General features: G+C 44.1%; 1 protein-coding gene across 1 annotated transcript in view; it reads left to right on the top strand.

Moving 5' to 3' along the window:
- Positions 1-672: 672 nt before the first annotated feature.
- TRIQK (triple QxxK/R motif containing) overlaps positions 673-17843 on the top strand; it is a 41935-nt gene continuing 24764 nt past the window's right edge. Inside the window, exon 1 of the mRNA XM_054385587.1 lies at positions 673-745. Coding sequence (XP_054241562.1) covers positions 685-745 — 61 coding nt within the window. The 5' untranslated portion in view covers positions 673-684. The remainder of the gene's footprint in view (positions 746-17843) is intronic.

Here is a 17843-nt window from a genome sequence, read left to right on the forward strand (position 1 = left end):
CAAGACTCAGTGTGGTTGTTCCTAAATGCACTGAAGGTGATTTACAACTCTCAATATCTTGGCTGAAGGGTGTAAAATCAGCACAGTCCCAACTCTCTTTTTTCTTTTCTTCGCTTTCTTTTCATTGCCTTCTCTTCTTCACACTAAACACCCCCAGGTCTCTCAGCCTTTCCTCATAAGAGAGATGCTGCAGTCCCTTAACCGTCCTCATAGCTCTCCATTGAGCCCTCCCCAGCAGTTTGCTGTCTCTCTTGAACTGAGGAGCCCACAACTGGACACAGTGTTCTAGATGTGGTTTAACTAGGGCTGAGTAGAGGGGGAGGAGAACCTCCCTCAATCTGCTGAACACACTGTCCTTAATGCAGCCAAGCATACCATTGGCCTTCTTGGCCACCTGGGCACATTGCTGTCCCATGGAGAACTTATTATCAACCAGACTCCAAGGTCCTTCTCTGTGGAACTACTCTCCAACAGGTCAACCCTGAACCCATACCGGTGCATGGTGTTGTTCCTTCCCAGGTGTGTCTCACTGTACTCTGAGAAAGCTTATGGCTTGGTGTATAGTCCTGTAAATGTTGCTTGATACAAGTCATTGATTTCCTCAGTAAAATTTTAGGAATAATGCTTTCCCTTTTTTTTTTTTTTTTTCCCCTGATACTAACAGTGATTTTTGGATTGAAAACCATGGGTAGAAAAGATGCCTCTACAGCAAGGACTCCTGTTGACCAGTACAGGAAACAAATAGGTAAGAGACTTGAAGAAAAAATTGTATGCTTAAAAAAAAAAAAAGTTATTTTGTTTGTTGTTTTTTTTTTTTTTTTCAGCCAGACCAGTCTGTGTAACAAAATTTAATATTCCTCTTCAAACACATGGTTTTGCTTACAAGTGCTGCAAAATAATGCACACTGCAAGGGAACATTTTTCATATGTTGTTGACTAATTCATTCAGCAAAACCTTTTATGAAGACACTGTTTTAAATAAATTGATAGGGCCCATGTTCTGTGTTTAGAAATAGTAGTGAAATATGTAGTGCTGTGGCTCCACTCTTTCTGAACTGTTGGAACTCTGCTGATTTTCTTGTTCATCTCCAGTTTCAAATATCAACATTTCTAGCTAAATGCTTTCCCTGCTTTGTAACTGGTTTTGATACACTGGATGGTCCAGGCCTTCACATTGTAGGACTGGATTTGTCTCACACTGAGACAATAGACTAGGATGTTAATATTTCCTTTTCCTACATCTTTGACACAATCTCCTACAATATCCTTCTCTCTAAGCTGGAGAGATACAGATTTGATGGGTGAACTGTCCAGTGGATAAGGAATTGGTTGGATGATGGCATACAAAGGGTACTGATCACAAGTTCAATGTCCAGATGGAGATGGGTGAGAAGTGGTATCCCTCAAGGGTCTGTGCTGGGAGCAGTGGTGTTCAATATCTTCATCAATGAGATCAACAGTAAGACTGAATTCACCCTCAGGAAATTTGCAGATGATACCAAGCTGAATAATGAGGTTGATAAGACCGAAGGAAAGGATGGGTGCTATCCACAGGGACCTGGACAGGCTGGAAAGGTAGGCTGAGGAGTCTCACGAGGCTCAGTAAGGCAATGTACAAGGTCCTGCATCTAAGTTAGGGCAATTCTAGATATCAGTGCAGGCTGGGTAATGATGAGATTGAGAGCAGCCCTGCAGAAAAGGACTTTGAGGGTACTGGTGGATGAGAAGATGGACATGAGCCAGCAACAATGAGCCAGCCTAGAAGTCCAATGGCATCCTGGGCTGCATCAAAAGCCACATGGCCAGTAGGCCAAGAGAGGTGATTCTGCCTCTCTGCTCTGCTCTGATGAGACCTGACCTGCAGTACTGTGTCCAGGTCTGGGACCTCCAAACACAAGAGAGGCATGGACCTGAAAGAGCATGTCCAGAAAAGGGCCACTGAGATGATCAGAGGGCTGGGGCTGTTCAGCCTGGAGAAGAGAAGGCTCCAGGGAGACCTTAGAGCTGCATTTCAATATCTGAAGGAAACCTACAGGGAGATTGGGGAAGGACTGTTTAGAAGGGCTTGTGGTGATAGGATGAGGGGCAGTGGTTTATAAACTGGAGCAGGGCAGATTTAGGTTGGGCATCAGGAGGAAGTTCTGCACAGAGAGAGTGGTGAAATACTGGAACAGGCTGCCCAGGGATGTGGTTGAGGCCCTGTCCCTGGAGACATTCAAGGTCAGACTGGATGTGGCTCTGTGCAGCCTGCTCTAGTTGGAGGTGTCCCTGCTGAGTGCAGGGGGGTTGTACAAGACACCCTTTGAGGGTCCTTTGCAACCCAATGCAGTCTGTGAAGCTGTGAGAGAAGGCTGGGCTGCTGGAGGATGAGAGGTGTATAAAGCTGCATCTAAACATGACACAGAATTGCCTCCCACTTTTCCACAGCTTGGGCTATTTCCTGTACGTTACCACTGCATGGCTCATCTGCCTTGGAAGTGGACATCTGATCACCCTGTCCCAGCCAGTTTATATCCAGGAACTGTGGGCAAAGGGAAGCTGCATGAGTCTTGTCTTTAAAGAAAGTACTTTATCAACTCATTTAAAGTTCTGAATCCATGCTGGGAGCAATTGTTCCCCTTCCTTCCCAACTGCCTGGTATCTGTGGATTCTTGTAGGTACGAAGATGGATGCTGTCTGAACAGATACCTCTTGGTGTGGTGTTATTTTGTAGCTCATGTCATGTTTTCTAGCCTTGCTGATAACCAGATTAAAATGGTTTTAATGCCTTTTTTTTTCCCCTTGGGTGATGGAAAATGGCACTCTTCAAGGAACAACATGTCACAAAGTCATGTCAACTTCAACAGGGTTTGCAGTTAGATGTTTGGTGGAGTAATTTTAAATAAAAGCAGATTTTTAATTTCATTTTGTTCCAAGCTTTCTGTTTTGCTCTGGGTTCCCATACGGCATGCCACATGTTTGCCCTGTGCCACGGTTCAAGTTCGTGTTGATCACTTCGGTTCCGCCGTTTGCCTTTTCCTCTCCTGCACAAGCACAAGGATCGCTCGTGCCTCCTCCTCCTCTCTGCCCTTAGTGCTTGCTCTTTGCTTGAGTAGCATTTCCAGAGGATTCCCCCAGCTACAAAGATTGATGCTGCTCTTCTCTGTCAGCTGGCTTTCAGCCATCTCTCCTGCCACCAGCCAAAATTTGTGTGTAGTGCCTCTTGTTCAGCAACTGCTCCGCTATCCGACAGCGGCATGACATTTCCCACGGGGAGCAGAGGCAGCCTTTTAGTTACCAGAGCAAAGTGGCACTGCCTTCGTGAAGACTGTCCCCAAGTGGGACAGGGAACAACAGCAGCAACCTTTTCAAGCTGGCTTCAACTGTGCTTGGAGGAAGGAGAATGGTGCTGAGGGAATCTCTCCATGTTCAGTTCCCCATGGGCAGCCAGGGCTCTGGAGGGGACGCGAGGAAAAGTCCTTTTAATGCCCTTTATTCGGCTCTCCCTCACATACCCACAGACCTGTAATGAATGCATCAGCAAACAAGCAGGGCAGCTCTCCTGCACTCTGTTTCCTTCTCACTGCTGCTGTTGGTGCTGCTGTGCTTAATTTGCTGGGCTCAGAGGAAAGGTGTGAGGCAGTATGCATCTTTCTGCATTCATGCAGCTTTGCTCGGCAAATGCTGTGAAAATAGCAACAGGTTTTGCGCCATATTTGCTTTGTTTACTGTTATGTGTGCTTTAAGTTCCCAAAACAATTCCACATGTATATTTTCCATCCTTCTTCATCTGGTGTGTTGCTTGCTCGGCATGGAAGCCGCAGGATTTGTGGGTAGTGTTCATGACTCGTGTGATTGTGGGATCCTAAGCAGGCATACTGAGAGGATTATAGCGTAACTAAAACCTGGTCTACAAATCAGGAATAGACATACTTTTGGCTCCCAGTACTATTGTGTTGCTGTAGCATAATTTTTCATGAGGAGAGGTTGTTTTCCAACCATTCAGCCTCCAATTTGTAGACTCAAAGGTCTGCTTATTGTCTGCTCTGTATCTTCTGATTTGCTGGCTTAATCCTTTCGGGGCTGGAGCTTATATAGGTGTAGCCCAGGGGATCTCTGGAGTAAACAAGGCTCCTCACATCTCCTGGGAAGGAGTAAAATTTATGAATGAAAATGAATTCTCTTTTTCTGTTTTGGAAAGCTCAAGGTGTTAGGCTGAGCATGATGGCTTGCTGGTGGAAGTAGGGCTCGTTGGCATGGTGCACACAGAGCAGTGGGGTTTTGCCATGGTGTGGGTGGCAGTCCTGACACCCTGGCTGTAGCAGCACCACAGGGGAGAGTGAGCTGCCCACCTGAACTGACAGATAAAATACTGGGGGTAAGGTGACCCCTTTTGAAAGCTCTTGGCTGCGGGGAAGTAGAGACTTGGCCAGAAGAGAGGAACCTCATCCCAGTGCCAAGGGTCACTGTCTGACAGAAGCCCTCATGAGATGGAGAAGACCTCTTTCAGTGTGAGTGTGGTGTGCAGAGCTGGGCTCTATTGCTTCCCAGCTTCCCACACAGTAACTCAGCTGGCAGCTGGGTGATTGTGAAGGAAAGCAGTTCCAGACTCACAACCAGGAGCTGGTTGTGGTTGCACTGACAATATGAAGGAGAAGACCCTGGCTGACTGAAGACTAACAGCAGCAACATCATCTCTGGGGTTCCCATCTCCAGTTTAGTATTGAACAAGGACCTGGTCTCCAGAAGGAGGCCCTTCCTGTGGCAGATTGTCATCTCCTCTGGATGGCATCCTGTCCTTTAGTCTCATCAACTGCACCACTTAGCTTGGTATCCTCTGCAAGCTTAGCTTTCTATTGGAGAAAAGTGAGGGCAGGGTAAAGTACAGAAACAAATAGTTGCTGTTCCACATTGAGACAAAAAGAGAAGAGACCTCACCTACTGTTTATTTAGAGCATAAAAGCAACCCAAGAAACAAGCAGTTCCAGTACCCAGCATGGCCCTTTTTGTTGCACAAGGAACATTCCATCCACTCTCTTGGATTTTTTCTAATAAAAATGTACTATTAAGCTCATAATAAAGAGAACTAGAAAAAAAGGAAAAAAAACCCCACCAAACCAAAAAAAAAACCAAAACAACCCTCCTTTTGCTATTGTGTGTGACTGTTGGCAAGTTTTGGAATCTTTTCCTGTGCTGAGTTTCAAACCTCACAGTGTCATGCCACAGATGTTTGGGAGGAAGTTTTTTTATGAAGAATGAATTTCACAAAAATCCAACTACATCTTTTGGTCAGCGCTTGCTGGTTAGATTTCACTTCTGTGCCAGTGGCATCACTTCTTGGAAACTAAAGCAGGAGCAGCTGAGGAAAACACTGCTGTGAAGTGAAGCCCAGTCTGGCTGTACTAACTTAAGCCACATTTTGTGCTGATTTGGATGTTTTTCAGTGTGTTCTGTGAAGGCTGATGATGGATTTTAAGCACACGCAGTATGTGATCACTTATTTTTTAAAGACCAAAGCAGTAAAGTCATATTTTATTGCCTTGGCTTGGAGCATAAAAGGTGATGGTAGATCTGGATATGTACTGTGTTTGCATGGATATTATTCAGTTTTTCAGTTGCTGGGCAGATGCAGCCCCCGGCCTGAGCAGGGACAAGATGAGAGCAGAGCCAGAGGTCTGTGGGAGTGTGTGCACTAACCAAGAAGAGATGTTAAGGAGCAAGGTGGTGTATTTTGATAACTCTTATCCCCTCTCCATTGCAAAAGAGGTTTTTGAACTTGCTTGGTTATATGAGAATCACAAAATAGTTTGGGTTGGAAGAGACCTTGAAGATCATGGGCAGGGACACCTCCCACCAGCCCAGGTTGCTCAAGGCCTCATCCAACCTGGCCTTGAACACCTCCAGGGAGGGGATATCCACAGCCTTCCTGGGCAACCTGTTCCAGTGTCTCACCACCCTCACTGGAAAGAATTTCTTCCTAATCTCCAGTCTAAATTTCCTCTCTTACAGCTTAAATTCATTACCCCTCATCCTATCACTACAAGCTCTTGTGCAAAGTCCCTTCTCAGCTTTCTTGTAGCCCCTTCAGGCATTGACAGGCTGCTCTAAGGTCTCCTCAGAGCCTTCTCTTCTCCAGGCTGGACAGCCCCAACTCTCTCAGCCTGTCCCCATAGGGGAGGTTCTCCAGCCCTCCAATCATTGTTGTGGCCTCCTCTGGATCTGCTCCACCAGTTCCATGTCCCTCTTATGCTGGGGGCAGAGTATTTGAACAGAGATTTAGCAGTTTGATCCTCCCCTGCATTTTGGCCCCTACTGGGACTAGGATTAATGGTCACATGGATAGCCAAACTAGGGATTTTATGCCTGCAAACATCACAGTGATGGTGGTGACCTCTTGATACTGTTGGATCCTAGAGATCCCTACCAAACTGACAGCTGCAACATGAAGCTTGGCCACATCTTCACAGAGCCCAAACCATGCAAAGCAGGGGTAGGGATGGAGTGCTACACTGTCCATTTCACAGGTGAAATTTCTTTATATTACACTTCTTTAGTACTTGCCTACAGATGGAGGCTCATAGTCTGCTCTTATTTTGGTATCTCATCAACAACAGCACCGTTTCACTCAGTGGAATCACTAGGAATTTTTTATAGGTGTAAATGAGAGTGAAATTTGACACAGTGTTCCCAGTTGCTGAACCACATTTCAGCCTGGTGTTATTTCAAGCACTTGCAATTCCTGTAAAGTATCTGCTGTCTACAGGGTTCTGGCAATGAGATGTATTTTCACTTGTACTTACTGTCAGCCTCTGATCCATTCTTCAATGGTTTAATTTCTGCAGTTTAAAAAAAAAAAACAAAACACCCAGCCTTTGCATCCACTCCAAAATGCATTAAAATTTCACTAAGGACACCCCAGCATGTCTGCATTACATTCAGAGGCAGAACAGTTTAGCATTTTTAGAAATTCTTTCAGCAGGCTTTGAAAATCTTGGCTTGTACGTGTGAAGAGTGGACTTGAAAGTGCTCCTATCTCAATGGGAATCTGTAAATCTAACTTTTTTTTTCCCTCTAAAAGCAACTCACAGACATCATTTTTCTATGCATGCAGTGTTCAGATGGATTCATTCTCTGCATGTGGTGCATATGCTTACATCTGCAAGTAATATTATGGCAAAATAAATGTAAGGAAAGTTGGGCACTGACCTACAAATCTGATTTGTCAGTGACATGTGCAGTGTGGCACTGAGTGCACCCTCAGCAAGTTTGCTGATGACACCAAGCTGTATGGTGTGCTGGACTCACTTGAGGGAAGGGATGGCATCCAGAAGGATCTTGACAGGCTTGAGAAGTGTAAACTGCATGAGGTTCAACAAGTCAAAGTGCAAGGTCCTGCATCTGGGTCTGGCTCCCAGGCACAAATTCAGGCTGGCTACAGACTTGGATTGGGAGTAGCTCTGAAGGAAGAGACTTGAGGGTGTTGACTGATGAGAAGCTCCCCATGGGCTGGCAGTGCCCTCACGCAGCCCAGCAGGCAGCTGTGTGCTGGGCTGCAGCCAGAGGAGTGTGGCCAGCAGGGCAAGAGAGGGGATTCTGCCCCTTTCCTGTGCTGTTGTGAGACCCCATCTCCAATCGTGCACCCAATTCTGGTGTCCCCAGCAGAAGAAGGACACAGAGCTGCTGGAGTGAGTCCAGAGGAGGGCCACAAGGATGATGGAAGGGCTGGAGGAGCTCTGCTGTGAGCACAGGCTGAGGGAGCTGGGGGTGTTCAGCCTGGAGAAGACTCTGGGGAGACCTTACAGAAGCCTTCCGATACCTGAAGGGATCCTGCAGGAACGCTGCAGAGAGACTTTTCACAAGTGACAGAACTAGTAGAGGGAATGGTTTGAAGCTGAGGGAGAGTAGGTTTAGACTGGATCTTAGGAAGAAGTTCTTCCATAGGAGGGTGGTGAGGCTCTGGAGTAGACTGCCCAGAGTGGTTGTGGATCCCTCCTCCCTGGAGGTGTTCAAGGCCAGGTTGGATGAGGCTGTGGGCAGCCAAATCTAGTTGAGAGGCATCCATGCCCATAGCAGGGAGATTGGAGTAGATGATCTCTAAGGCCTCTTCCAACCTAAGCCATTCTATGATTCTATGATTTTCTCTTATTTTATCATGAGGCAGCAGTGTGGAAGGCATGAGAATGAAAGTTCTACTGCACATGCATCTCTCAACATGTCCTTGCTATGTGTCTAAGGTGAACATAATGCATAGTTGTAACTGCATTTCTTCACTTCTAGTGCTATGAGATGTGGTGCTAGTTTTTTGCTGCAATTAAATTTGGTCCAGGCATTGTCCTGCAATGGAGAGTGGCAAACTCTTAAACCTCCACAAGTCCTCCACTGTCTGGACCAGCAAATACAAGGCAGCAAGGAGTCTGTCAAACTTTGGAGGGGGCACTAGTCTAAGAAGAAAGGCAAAGAGTCGCCTTGGCTCAGTTCAAGAGGTTTAACTGAAGGTATGTCATGCTTCAAGGCATGCCCATGTGCAGTATGCAGTTCAGCAGGTGTTGTACCTATTATGGCTTTAAAAATGGTGTTAGAGTTCTGTGTTGAGGGAAGGCATAACCATGGAAGAGTCATTTGGCTTTTTAAATGGATTCCGTCATGTTAGTGATTGTGATCGTGCATGAGATCATTAATTGCACATTGTCAACTCTCCATCTATCTGGATTGTATTTATAATAGTTTTCCAGTGGGAGCTTTTGCTTATTTATGCCTTATTTTGGAAGAAAGTTAGGAACTGGCTATGCTGTGGTTTTTCAAGGTCTTGAACTTTTTATGGGATTGCCTCCTAGGATCTTGCAGGCTTGAAGCATTGGATGGGAAATGAAGTAACAGGGCAGCAGGAGAAGGATCTTAATAAGCTCAAACTGCTAGAATGAAAATATAAAAAGGCAGTTGCTTAATTTGAATTACAGTTACAGACATTGCAAACATCATGCAACTGGCTTTTGCTTCACTCGATGGTAAAAGCTGATTAAAAATAAACACTATGTAAAGTATTCACAAATGCAAAGGTTTTTTGGAGCTTTTTCATTTGTGTAGCAATTGGAGCAGTACAGCAAAGCACTAGAAGTGAATAACTTTCTCCACAGCAGGAAGTGGAATATAGGAAATCATAGAATCATAGAATGGTTTGGGTTCAAAGGGACCTCCAAAGGTCATCTAGTCCTAGATCCCTGCAGTGAGCACAGGCATTTTCCACTAGATCAGATTGCTCAGAGCCCTGTCGAGCCTGACCCTAAATAGTTCCAAGGATGGGGCCTCAACTACCTCCCTGGGCAACCTGTTCCATTGTTCCACTCCCCTCATGGTGCAGAACTTGTTCCTAACATCCATTCTAAATCTGCTCTTCTCTCATTTCAAACTAGTGCCCCTTGTCCTGTCACTGCAAGCCTTTGCAAACAGTCCCTCTGCAGCCTTCTTGTAGGTCCCTTTCAGGTACTGGAAGACTGCACATCAAATCCTCTGTGCTGATTGAGTGCTCTGGATACAGTTACTCAATTTCCAGATGATATAAGGTGAATCACTAATCTGTTTAATCTCTGAAATGCTTCACTTGAAATCTGGGCTTTTGTCATCATCCCAGCCACACCAGTCTGCCACAGTGCCAGCCAAATGAGTTTTGCTCTGCTAAACTATTGGCACATAACTCATCTGTTAAATAATATTTTTGAGACTTTTGACTGCTGGTTAAATAAGAAAGGTTCCCAAAAAGCCTTTTTTTTCCTTAGTTTATTTTCTGTGAGTATCTTATCATCACTGCATCTGCATTAGTGCCTGGCATAAGATTTGTAGCAGTGCTAACAGCCTCCATTGTGATATTTGTTTTTTCATTAAAAAAAGGAACAGTAATTTTAGAATGCATGTGGGGGCTTTGTTAGAATTAATTTTTCTATGGTATTTTAAGCCCAATACCTGTGGGCTTTCTTGTTCAGAAGAATTGGAGTTTGGATGATCTAGTGTGTGATAGGTAAGAGGACGTGCTACAGCTCATCACTAAATCACTTGCTCAGGTTCAGCCTAGGTGATAGTCATGGGAAGATGGTAACTGCCTGGCAGATGTTGGGTGGCATTTATGATGCGATGTTTGTGCATTCAGTTCCTCGTGGAGACGTGTTGAAAAACATCATTATTTGTTGGCAGTCAAAACAGAGGAGCTGGGTAATGAACTAGCATATGGAGTGAAACAGTGTTGTAGCATTAGACATGGTCCCTTCAGCTCAAGGTTGCAGCATACTGATGAGAGCATAGCCCAGGCTCACCGAAGCTGTCGAGAGTAAGTCTGACCTCAGAGGGCACGTGAAATCCCTCATCTTTGGACCTCCTGAGCATCATACTGCTTGTGCTGACCTGACTTTTACCAGCACTGATTAACTTGCCCACGGTGCAGCTCCTGTTTTGAAGCTGGATTCCACCTGACCAGTTCACATCACAAGGAGTTGTTTTGTGTGGGCTTCACCTGAGGGGTCTTCAGTCACTGACAGGAGCTGGAAGAAGTTTTAAGTTAAAGTAGAATGCAAGTGGGGGCCTCCTATGAGTTTTGCAGGTATTGTGTGCAGATGTAGGAATCAACAAGGGGGGATAAGAATCATCTCTGTAGGCTTCTATTCTAACAGGTGGAAGGTCAGAGTTTGGGCTGGTGATTCCTGTCTGCACTTGTAGGTTAAGCCTTGTGCTGCTTTCTGGCACAGAGGCCAGCTGGCATTGAATGACCCTGCCCACACTGTTAAACTGTTTTATCCCTAAAGCAGAGTGGCTGCTATAAATTGTTTATTAAAAATTGCTCCAGGGACATGTTAACTCTTGAGCCATGTGTGGGAATAGCTTGGGAGGGGCCTCCTCCAGGCACAGACTCTGCCAGGGACCGTTGTAACAATTGGAGTGTGTCACTGAATTCCAGTTCCTATTGGCACTGTATGGTGTGTATTGATACACCTGCAACCAGATAGTCAGAGGGTACAGTTTGACGTTGCAGAGTGCCCTTTAGCAACACCTACCTCTCCCTGCTTGTTCCTGTCCCCATGTCTCAGTGTGTACTACCCCAGCCTCTGGGGTGGCACAGCTGCCATTTAGATCCAGCTTGAAGAAAAAAGTTGTGCTGGGCGGTTTTTCAGTTGAATCAGTTCCCTGATCTACTTTGTCATCTGGCTACCTGCACAAACTGAGGTAATATGCATCAGGGAGCAGGAGGCGCACTGCAGGGACAAAGGTGTATGACCAAACTCAGGGCAACAAGTGCCATAAGCCAGTGTTGCTGTGGAATATATTGCAAAGCCAAGCCACAGCTCGAGTGAGTCTGGAAGAGTCTTTAGAGCATGTAACACACATCAAACACATTAACAAGTGTAAGAAAGATTCACTTCCTGTATAGGTAGTGAAGTATTCACTTCCTCTCTTTTGGTTTCAGTCCAGTGGCCTCTGTAGGTCAGATCAATCCTACTGGCTGAATTACTTTAGGAATGTTGATATGATAGTTTACATCAGAGGAAGTGTGACCAGCAGGACAACAGAGGTGATTCTTCCCCTCTGCTCTGCGCTTGTGAGACCCCACCTAGAGGCACTGCATACAGTTTTGGTGCCCCCAGTGTAAGAGGGACATGGAGCCACTGGAGTGGATCCAGAGGAGGATCACGAAGATGGCTGGAGAACCCCCCCTATGGGGACAGAAGAGTTGGGGATGTTCAGCCTGGAGAAGAGAAGGCTCTGGGGAGACCTTAGAGCAGCCTTCCAGTAGTTGAAGGGGCATACAGGAAAGCCAGAAGGGGATGTTTTGTGAGGGCTTGTAGTGATAGGACAAGAGGTAATGGATTGAAGCTGTGGGAGGGCAGATTTAGACAGGAGATTAGGAAGAAATTCTTCCCCATGAGGGTGGGGAGACGCTGGAACAGGTTGCCCAGAGAGGTCGTGGCTGAGGTGTTTAATGCCAGGCTGGAAGAGGCCTTGAGCAGCTAGGTCCAGTGGAAGGTGTCCCTGCCCATGGCAGGGGGTTGGAACTAGATGATCTTTAAGCTCCCTCCCAACCCAAGCCATTCTATGAATCTATGAAATCCATGTGTTTTTAGAGGTATTTTATGCCATCTGCAGTGAATGGTGTTCAGTATTCCATGCATGTGGAAAGCACAGTCAAACCCAAATGCAGTTTGGTTTTTGGCACAGCCTGTTGCATGGTGTTCAGGTGTAGGACAGTGTGTTTTGTCTACTGATCATTAGACAGAAATGGAGTGAAGCCAGTAGTGAAGAGATACTTTCCTCCCCAAAAAGAGAGGCTGCAGTCCACTCTGTCTTTTCTGGAATAGATGAGGACTCTGCAAACTAGAATGAAGGGCACAGGGAGAAACATTGAATAAATTGCAAACCAAATAGAACTGAAGGTACAATCCTTAGCATACTTCATAGTGTGAAGTGTCTCAGAAAATCAACCTGTTAAGTACAATACCAGATGGAAATGGTTGGTAGAGTTACAAGAAAATCAGACTCATGTCTGTAGCACAGAGGCTCCCTGTATCTTGATAGGCAGCTTGGAAAACCACGGAGCCCACAGCCTGTATTCCGTGGAAGAGCTTCTGTCCAAATGGCTTCGTGGAAGGAGTGAGTATGACCTGGTTTATTTGAATAGAGAAAACTATCAAATTCTAATGAGCAATCATCATGAAAAGGACAAAGAGGGAAGTGCTGTCATGTACTCTACAGAGAGAGGGAAGAAAATACTTTGGCTGAGGCAAAAGCAAGCAGATGCAGTCCACAGAGGACTGTCTTCCCTGTTTTACTTCTCTCGCTGGTGCAAAAATAGAAATTAGAAAGCATAGTTCAGTGGTGACTTTTGCTTTATCCAGTTACCTTTCCAGTAATTTTTGGTCTGAAGAGAAACACTTCCTACAGTCAAGAGGCCATGAGCAGGAAGATTAGATTTTACAATGGTGGAGATTTGGGACAGGGATCACACTGTGGAATTTAGCAGAGTTATTTCAGATGGTCATTCTTGTAAGTGGGAGCAAAATCCAACCCGTAAGTGTGAAGATAAAATGAACAAGATTTGGGTACTGGAAAGGGTTCTAATGTTTCTCCACTATTTGCTTGTTGTCTGTTGTCAAAATACCACCAGGGAACTTTGCACACTGCTAACTCAGTAATCATTCTGGAAAACTTCCATGCTGACCAGCCAGCTCACTACCAATGATGTCAGTTCATCAGCCAGGAACCTTAGAGGAAAGGTCTCCTTGTTTTTCATAATTCACAGATTCACAGATTGCATTGGGTTGAAAGGAACTCTCAAAGGGTGTCTTGTCCATCCCCCTGCACTCAGCAGGGACACCTCCAAATACAGCAGGCTGCACAGAGCCACATCCAATCTGATCTTGAATGTCTCCAGGGATGGAGCCTCAACCACATCCCCGGGCAGCCTATTCCAGTGTTTCACCACTCTCATGGTAAAGAACTTCCTCCTGATGTCCAACCTAAATCTGCCCTGCTCCAGTTTTAAACCACTGCCCCTCATCCTATCACCACAAGCCCTTCTAAACAGTCCTTCCCCAACCTCCCTGTAGGTTCCCTTCAGATATTGAAATGCAGCTCTAAGGTCTCCCTGGAGCCTTCTCTTCTCCAGGCTGAACAGCCCCAGCCCTCTGATCATCTCAGTGGCCCTTTTCTGGACGTGCTCCTTCAGGTCCATGCCTCTCTTGTGTTTGGGAGTCCCAGAACTGGACACAGTACTGCAGGTGAGGTCTCACCAGAGTAGAGCAGAGAGGCAGAATCACCTCTCTTGGCCTACTGGCCATGTGGCTTTTGATGCAGCTCAGGATGCTGTTGGACTTCCTTCTCCACAGGGCTGCTCTTAGTCTCATCATCCCCCATCCTGTAGTGGCATTGAGGGTTGCCTCTCCCTATGTGCAGGACCTTGTACTTTGCCTTATTGAATCTTACAGTCACCCATAGGTATGTGGAAAAAAAAAAGTGGTTTACCTTTGTATGTATTTAAAGTAAATACAATAAATAGTAAAACCATTAAATAGGGCACTGGAGACTGGAGTATTGCTTTGCTCATCCATGTTTAGAATTGAAAGTGAAAGAGTGCCTGCACCAAGAGACTACTGGATTTCAGTCCTAGTCATATGTTCCATATGGATAAAGTTTCACTTTGAAGTGGAGCAGCTTTCCAAGATATTTATAGTTAGAAAATACATAACTTTCTGACTGCAGTTTTACTTGTGGAAAAATTAATACTGAGTATTTTCACCAAAATCAAGATTTCAGGAGAACTGAAAGCATAATCTTGAATTTCACCTTTTTTTTTTTCTCTCTCTCAAGGAGTATAAAATTCATGTTGAAAGTGCAGGCTAAAAGAGAGGGATGAGGGGAAAGAGGCACATTTCAATTGTAACCCTGACCTTTGCTTTTCAGTGCCTGTGCTCTCAGCATAATGTGGTGGAACTATCAAAACATTCTACAGCATCATCTTTTCCTCTTGTTTTGGGGATATTTTAATGTACTGCTGGGTGTTCATTTCGTGTTGCTGCTCTATCAATCTATCTGTCTGTCTATCTATCTAATCAATCAATCTAATCTATTGACCTATCTAATCTACCTATCTAATCGATGTATCTGTCTAATCTTTTTATCCAATCTATCAACCAATCATCTATCTATCTATCTATCTATCTATCTATCTATCTATCTATCTATCTATCTATCTATCTATCTATCTGTTGATCTATCAGTCTATCCTATCTCTATCCAGTCTGTGAATCAATCAGTCTATGAATCTATCTAATCTACCCTATTGAATCTGTGTACCTATTCTATTTAATCTATACCTGTTTTATCTATCTAATCTATTACTCTAGCTAGTTATCAATCTAATCTATCTACCTATCTAATCTAGTCTATCTAATCTGTCTACCTAGTCTATCTAATCTATATCTGTTTTATCTATCTAATCTATCAGTCAGTCTAATCTATCTATCCAGTCTATGAATCAGTCTGTGAATCAATCTACCTAATTTATCTAATCTATATGTATTTTATCTATCTAATCTATTAATCTATCTATCTGTCAATCTAATCTACCTATCTAATCTGTTCTATCTAATCTGTCTACCTAATCTATCTACTCTATATCTGGTTTTATTTATTTATCTACCTACCTACCCATCTATCTACCTACCTACCTATCTATCTAATCGATCTGATCTATCTAATCTATCAGTCTATCTGATCTATCTATCCTGTCTATGAATCACTCTATGAATCAATCTATCTACCTAATCTATGTCTATTTAATCTATCTAATCTATTAATCTAGCTATCTATCAATCTAATCTGTCTACCTACCTATCTAATCTATCCTATCTAATCTACCTAATCTATCTACTCTATATCTGTCCTATCTATCTACCTACCTACCTATCTATCCATCTATCTATCTATCTGTCTGTCTATCTACCTATCTAGCTAATCTATCTATCTATCTAATCTATCTACCTATCTAGCTAATCTATCTATCTAATCTATCTACCTATCTAGCTAATCTATCTACAAAAGGAGATATTCAGAAAAATAATTTGATCTGAATGTGAGACAAACCCCTAGATTGTGAGGAGCTGCAAAAGAGATGCCCTGACTGCTTTTCACTCTGCATGCTGTGTATAACAAATGTGTCCTTTCTGCTATGTTTAAAGACCAGAATCAATCAGAGCAAGAAATGTCAGCAGAGGGCTGTTCAGGCAGTTTACAAATAACCTCTCTCATCTGTCCTGGGCTGTCTGCTGGGAACTGTCCTGATGGGAGGCTGGGGGTTCTCTCTGCTGATGCTGCACATCCAGACTCTCCTAGAGGAGATGCACTTGAACTAGGACCAGGTCACTGGTCAGCTAATGGTGCATGGCTGAACTTCTGCTTATTGCCTCGCTTGGTAGGCTGCACTAGGTGACTTTACACAGAGGGACTGCTTCAGCAAGGGAAGAGGGAGGGGCTGTGTAGGGGACGTTTGTGATCAGAGCAGTGTCCATGGAGGCAATTTGTGAAGAAACAAGCATAGCTAAAATTTAGTTTTCTGTTGAATTCTGTTGAATTTTGTATGTTTATAATTCCAGAAACTGAAAATGCTTTGTGTGTGGGTTTATAAATATTTAAGAGGCATTTTTAAAGAGTAAAAATCTGCCTTTAAGGGTCAATAGCAGATTGGGTTACCTTTGCAGGTGCCTTTTTTCATCATTTCTCATTGACTTTGTCAGGGTAATTTTAAAAGGATCAGTAGCAGATGTGCTTACCTTTTCAGGTACCTTTTTCATCATTTTTCATTGTATTTGTAAATGTAATTTTTAAAATGTCAGTAGCAGATTTGGTTACTTTTTCAGGTACTTTTTTTTAATTGTTTCTAATTGTGTTTATAAATGTGATTATAAATCTTTTAAAAGGCATTAATAGAGGCCATCAAAGAATTATATCTGGTAGATAATACCCATGAGTGTTTTTCTCTTCTATGACACCATTAGACGGGAACCTCTTTGAGGAGTACCAAAATTTTTGCAAGGAAAAGAGATTTCCCAAAGTCATCCAGTAATTTTATGGAATAGTCAGGAATAGAAGACAGGTCCGTGGTTTATCTCCTCAAATAGTTTTCCAGGTGGTAGACTATTTTCCTTAGCAGTCTCTCCAGCTTTTTTATATTTCCTACAGCAGGGAGCATGCTTAAAAGATCATCCTCTGGAATAAAGTTTGGGTAAAAAATTATGCTGGGAGCAATCCTTGTTTCTTTGAACAAGTTGCCCTGATGTGTGTCTTTCACTATTGACATTGTTTATTATATAGTCACATTCAACATGGGACTATAACTGAAATCAACTGGCTTTATTAGTTAAAACATTAACAGAGCACTGATGCTGGTGCAGATGATGAAATAAAATCAAAAGTTCTCAGATAAACTCATTGCCATCACTCTGATGGCAAAATAATTGGAAAAATACAATATTTAAGTTACTTGACAAATTTGTATGTCTAAAGAGAAGGTGTGAAGTGAAGCCCAGCTATGCTTCATGAATATTGAAGATTGCAATATTTGCAAATCATAGAATGGCTTAGGCTGGAAGGGACCTCAGAGATCACCTTCTTCAACCTCCCTGCCATAGGCTAGACTTTGTTGCCCAAGGCCTCATCCATCCTGGACTTAAACACCCCCAGGGAGGAGAAATCCTCAACCTGTATGGGCAACCTATTCCAGAGTCTCACCACCCTCATACTGAAGAACTTCTTCCTAAGTTCCAGTCTAACCCTGCTCTCCCTCAGCTTCAAACCATTCCCCCTTGTCCTGTCTCTAGACACCCTGACGAAAAGTCCCTCTGCAGCCTTCCTGGAGGATCCCTTCAGGAATTGGAAGGCAGCTCTAAGGTCCTCTCAGAGTCTTATCTTCTCTAGGCTGAACACCCCCAGCTCCCTCAGCCTATCCTCACAGCAGAGATGCTCCAGCTCTTGGATCATCCTTGTGGCCCTCTTCTGGACATCCTCCAGCAGTTCTGTATCCTTGTGATGGAGACACCAGAACTGGAGGCACTATTGGAGGTGAGGTCTCAACAGAGCAGAGTCAAGGGGCAGAATCCCCTCTCTTGCCCTGCTGCCCACACTCCTCTTAATGCAGCCCAGGATGGGGTTTGCCTTGTGGACTGCATGAATGATGCCAGGTATTCACCTGTAAAGCATCAAGTCCAGTGCTGAAGCGAGGAGGAAGATGCCATTATTTGCCACATTTCATTACACTACACAATCACACCTGTAGTGCCTTTTCTGTGAGCCTTCAGAAAGAAAAGAGTGGTGTAGTATGTCTGGAGAAA

The sequence above is a fragment of the Indicator indicator genome, chromosome 12 (genome assembly GCF_027791375.1).
Source record: "Indicator indicator isolate 239-I01 chromosome 12, UM_Iind_1.1, whole genome shotgun sequence".
Classification (NCBI taxonomy): domain Eukaryota; kingdom Metazoa; phylum Chordata; class Aves; order Piciformes; family Indicatoridae; genus Indicator; species Indicator indicator.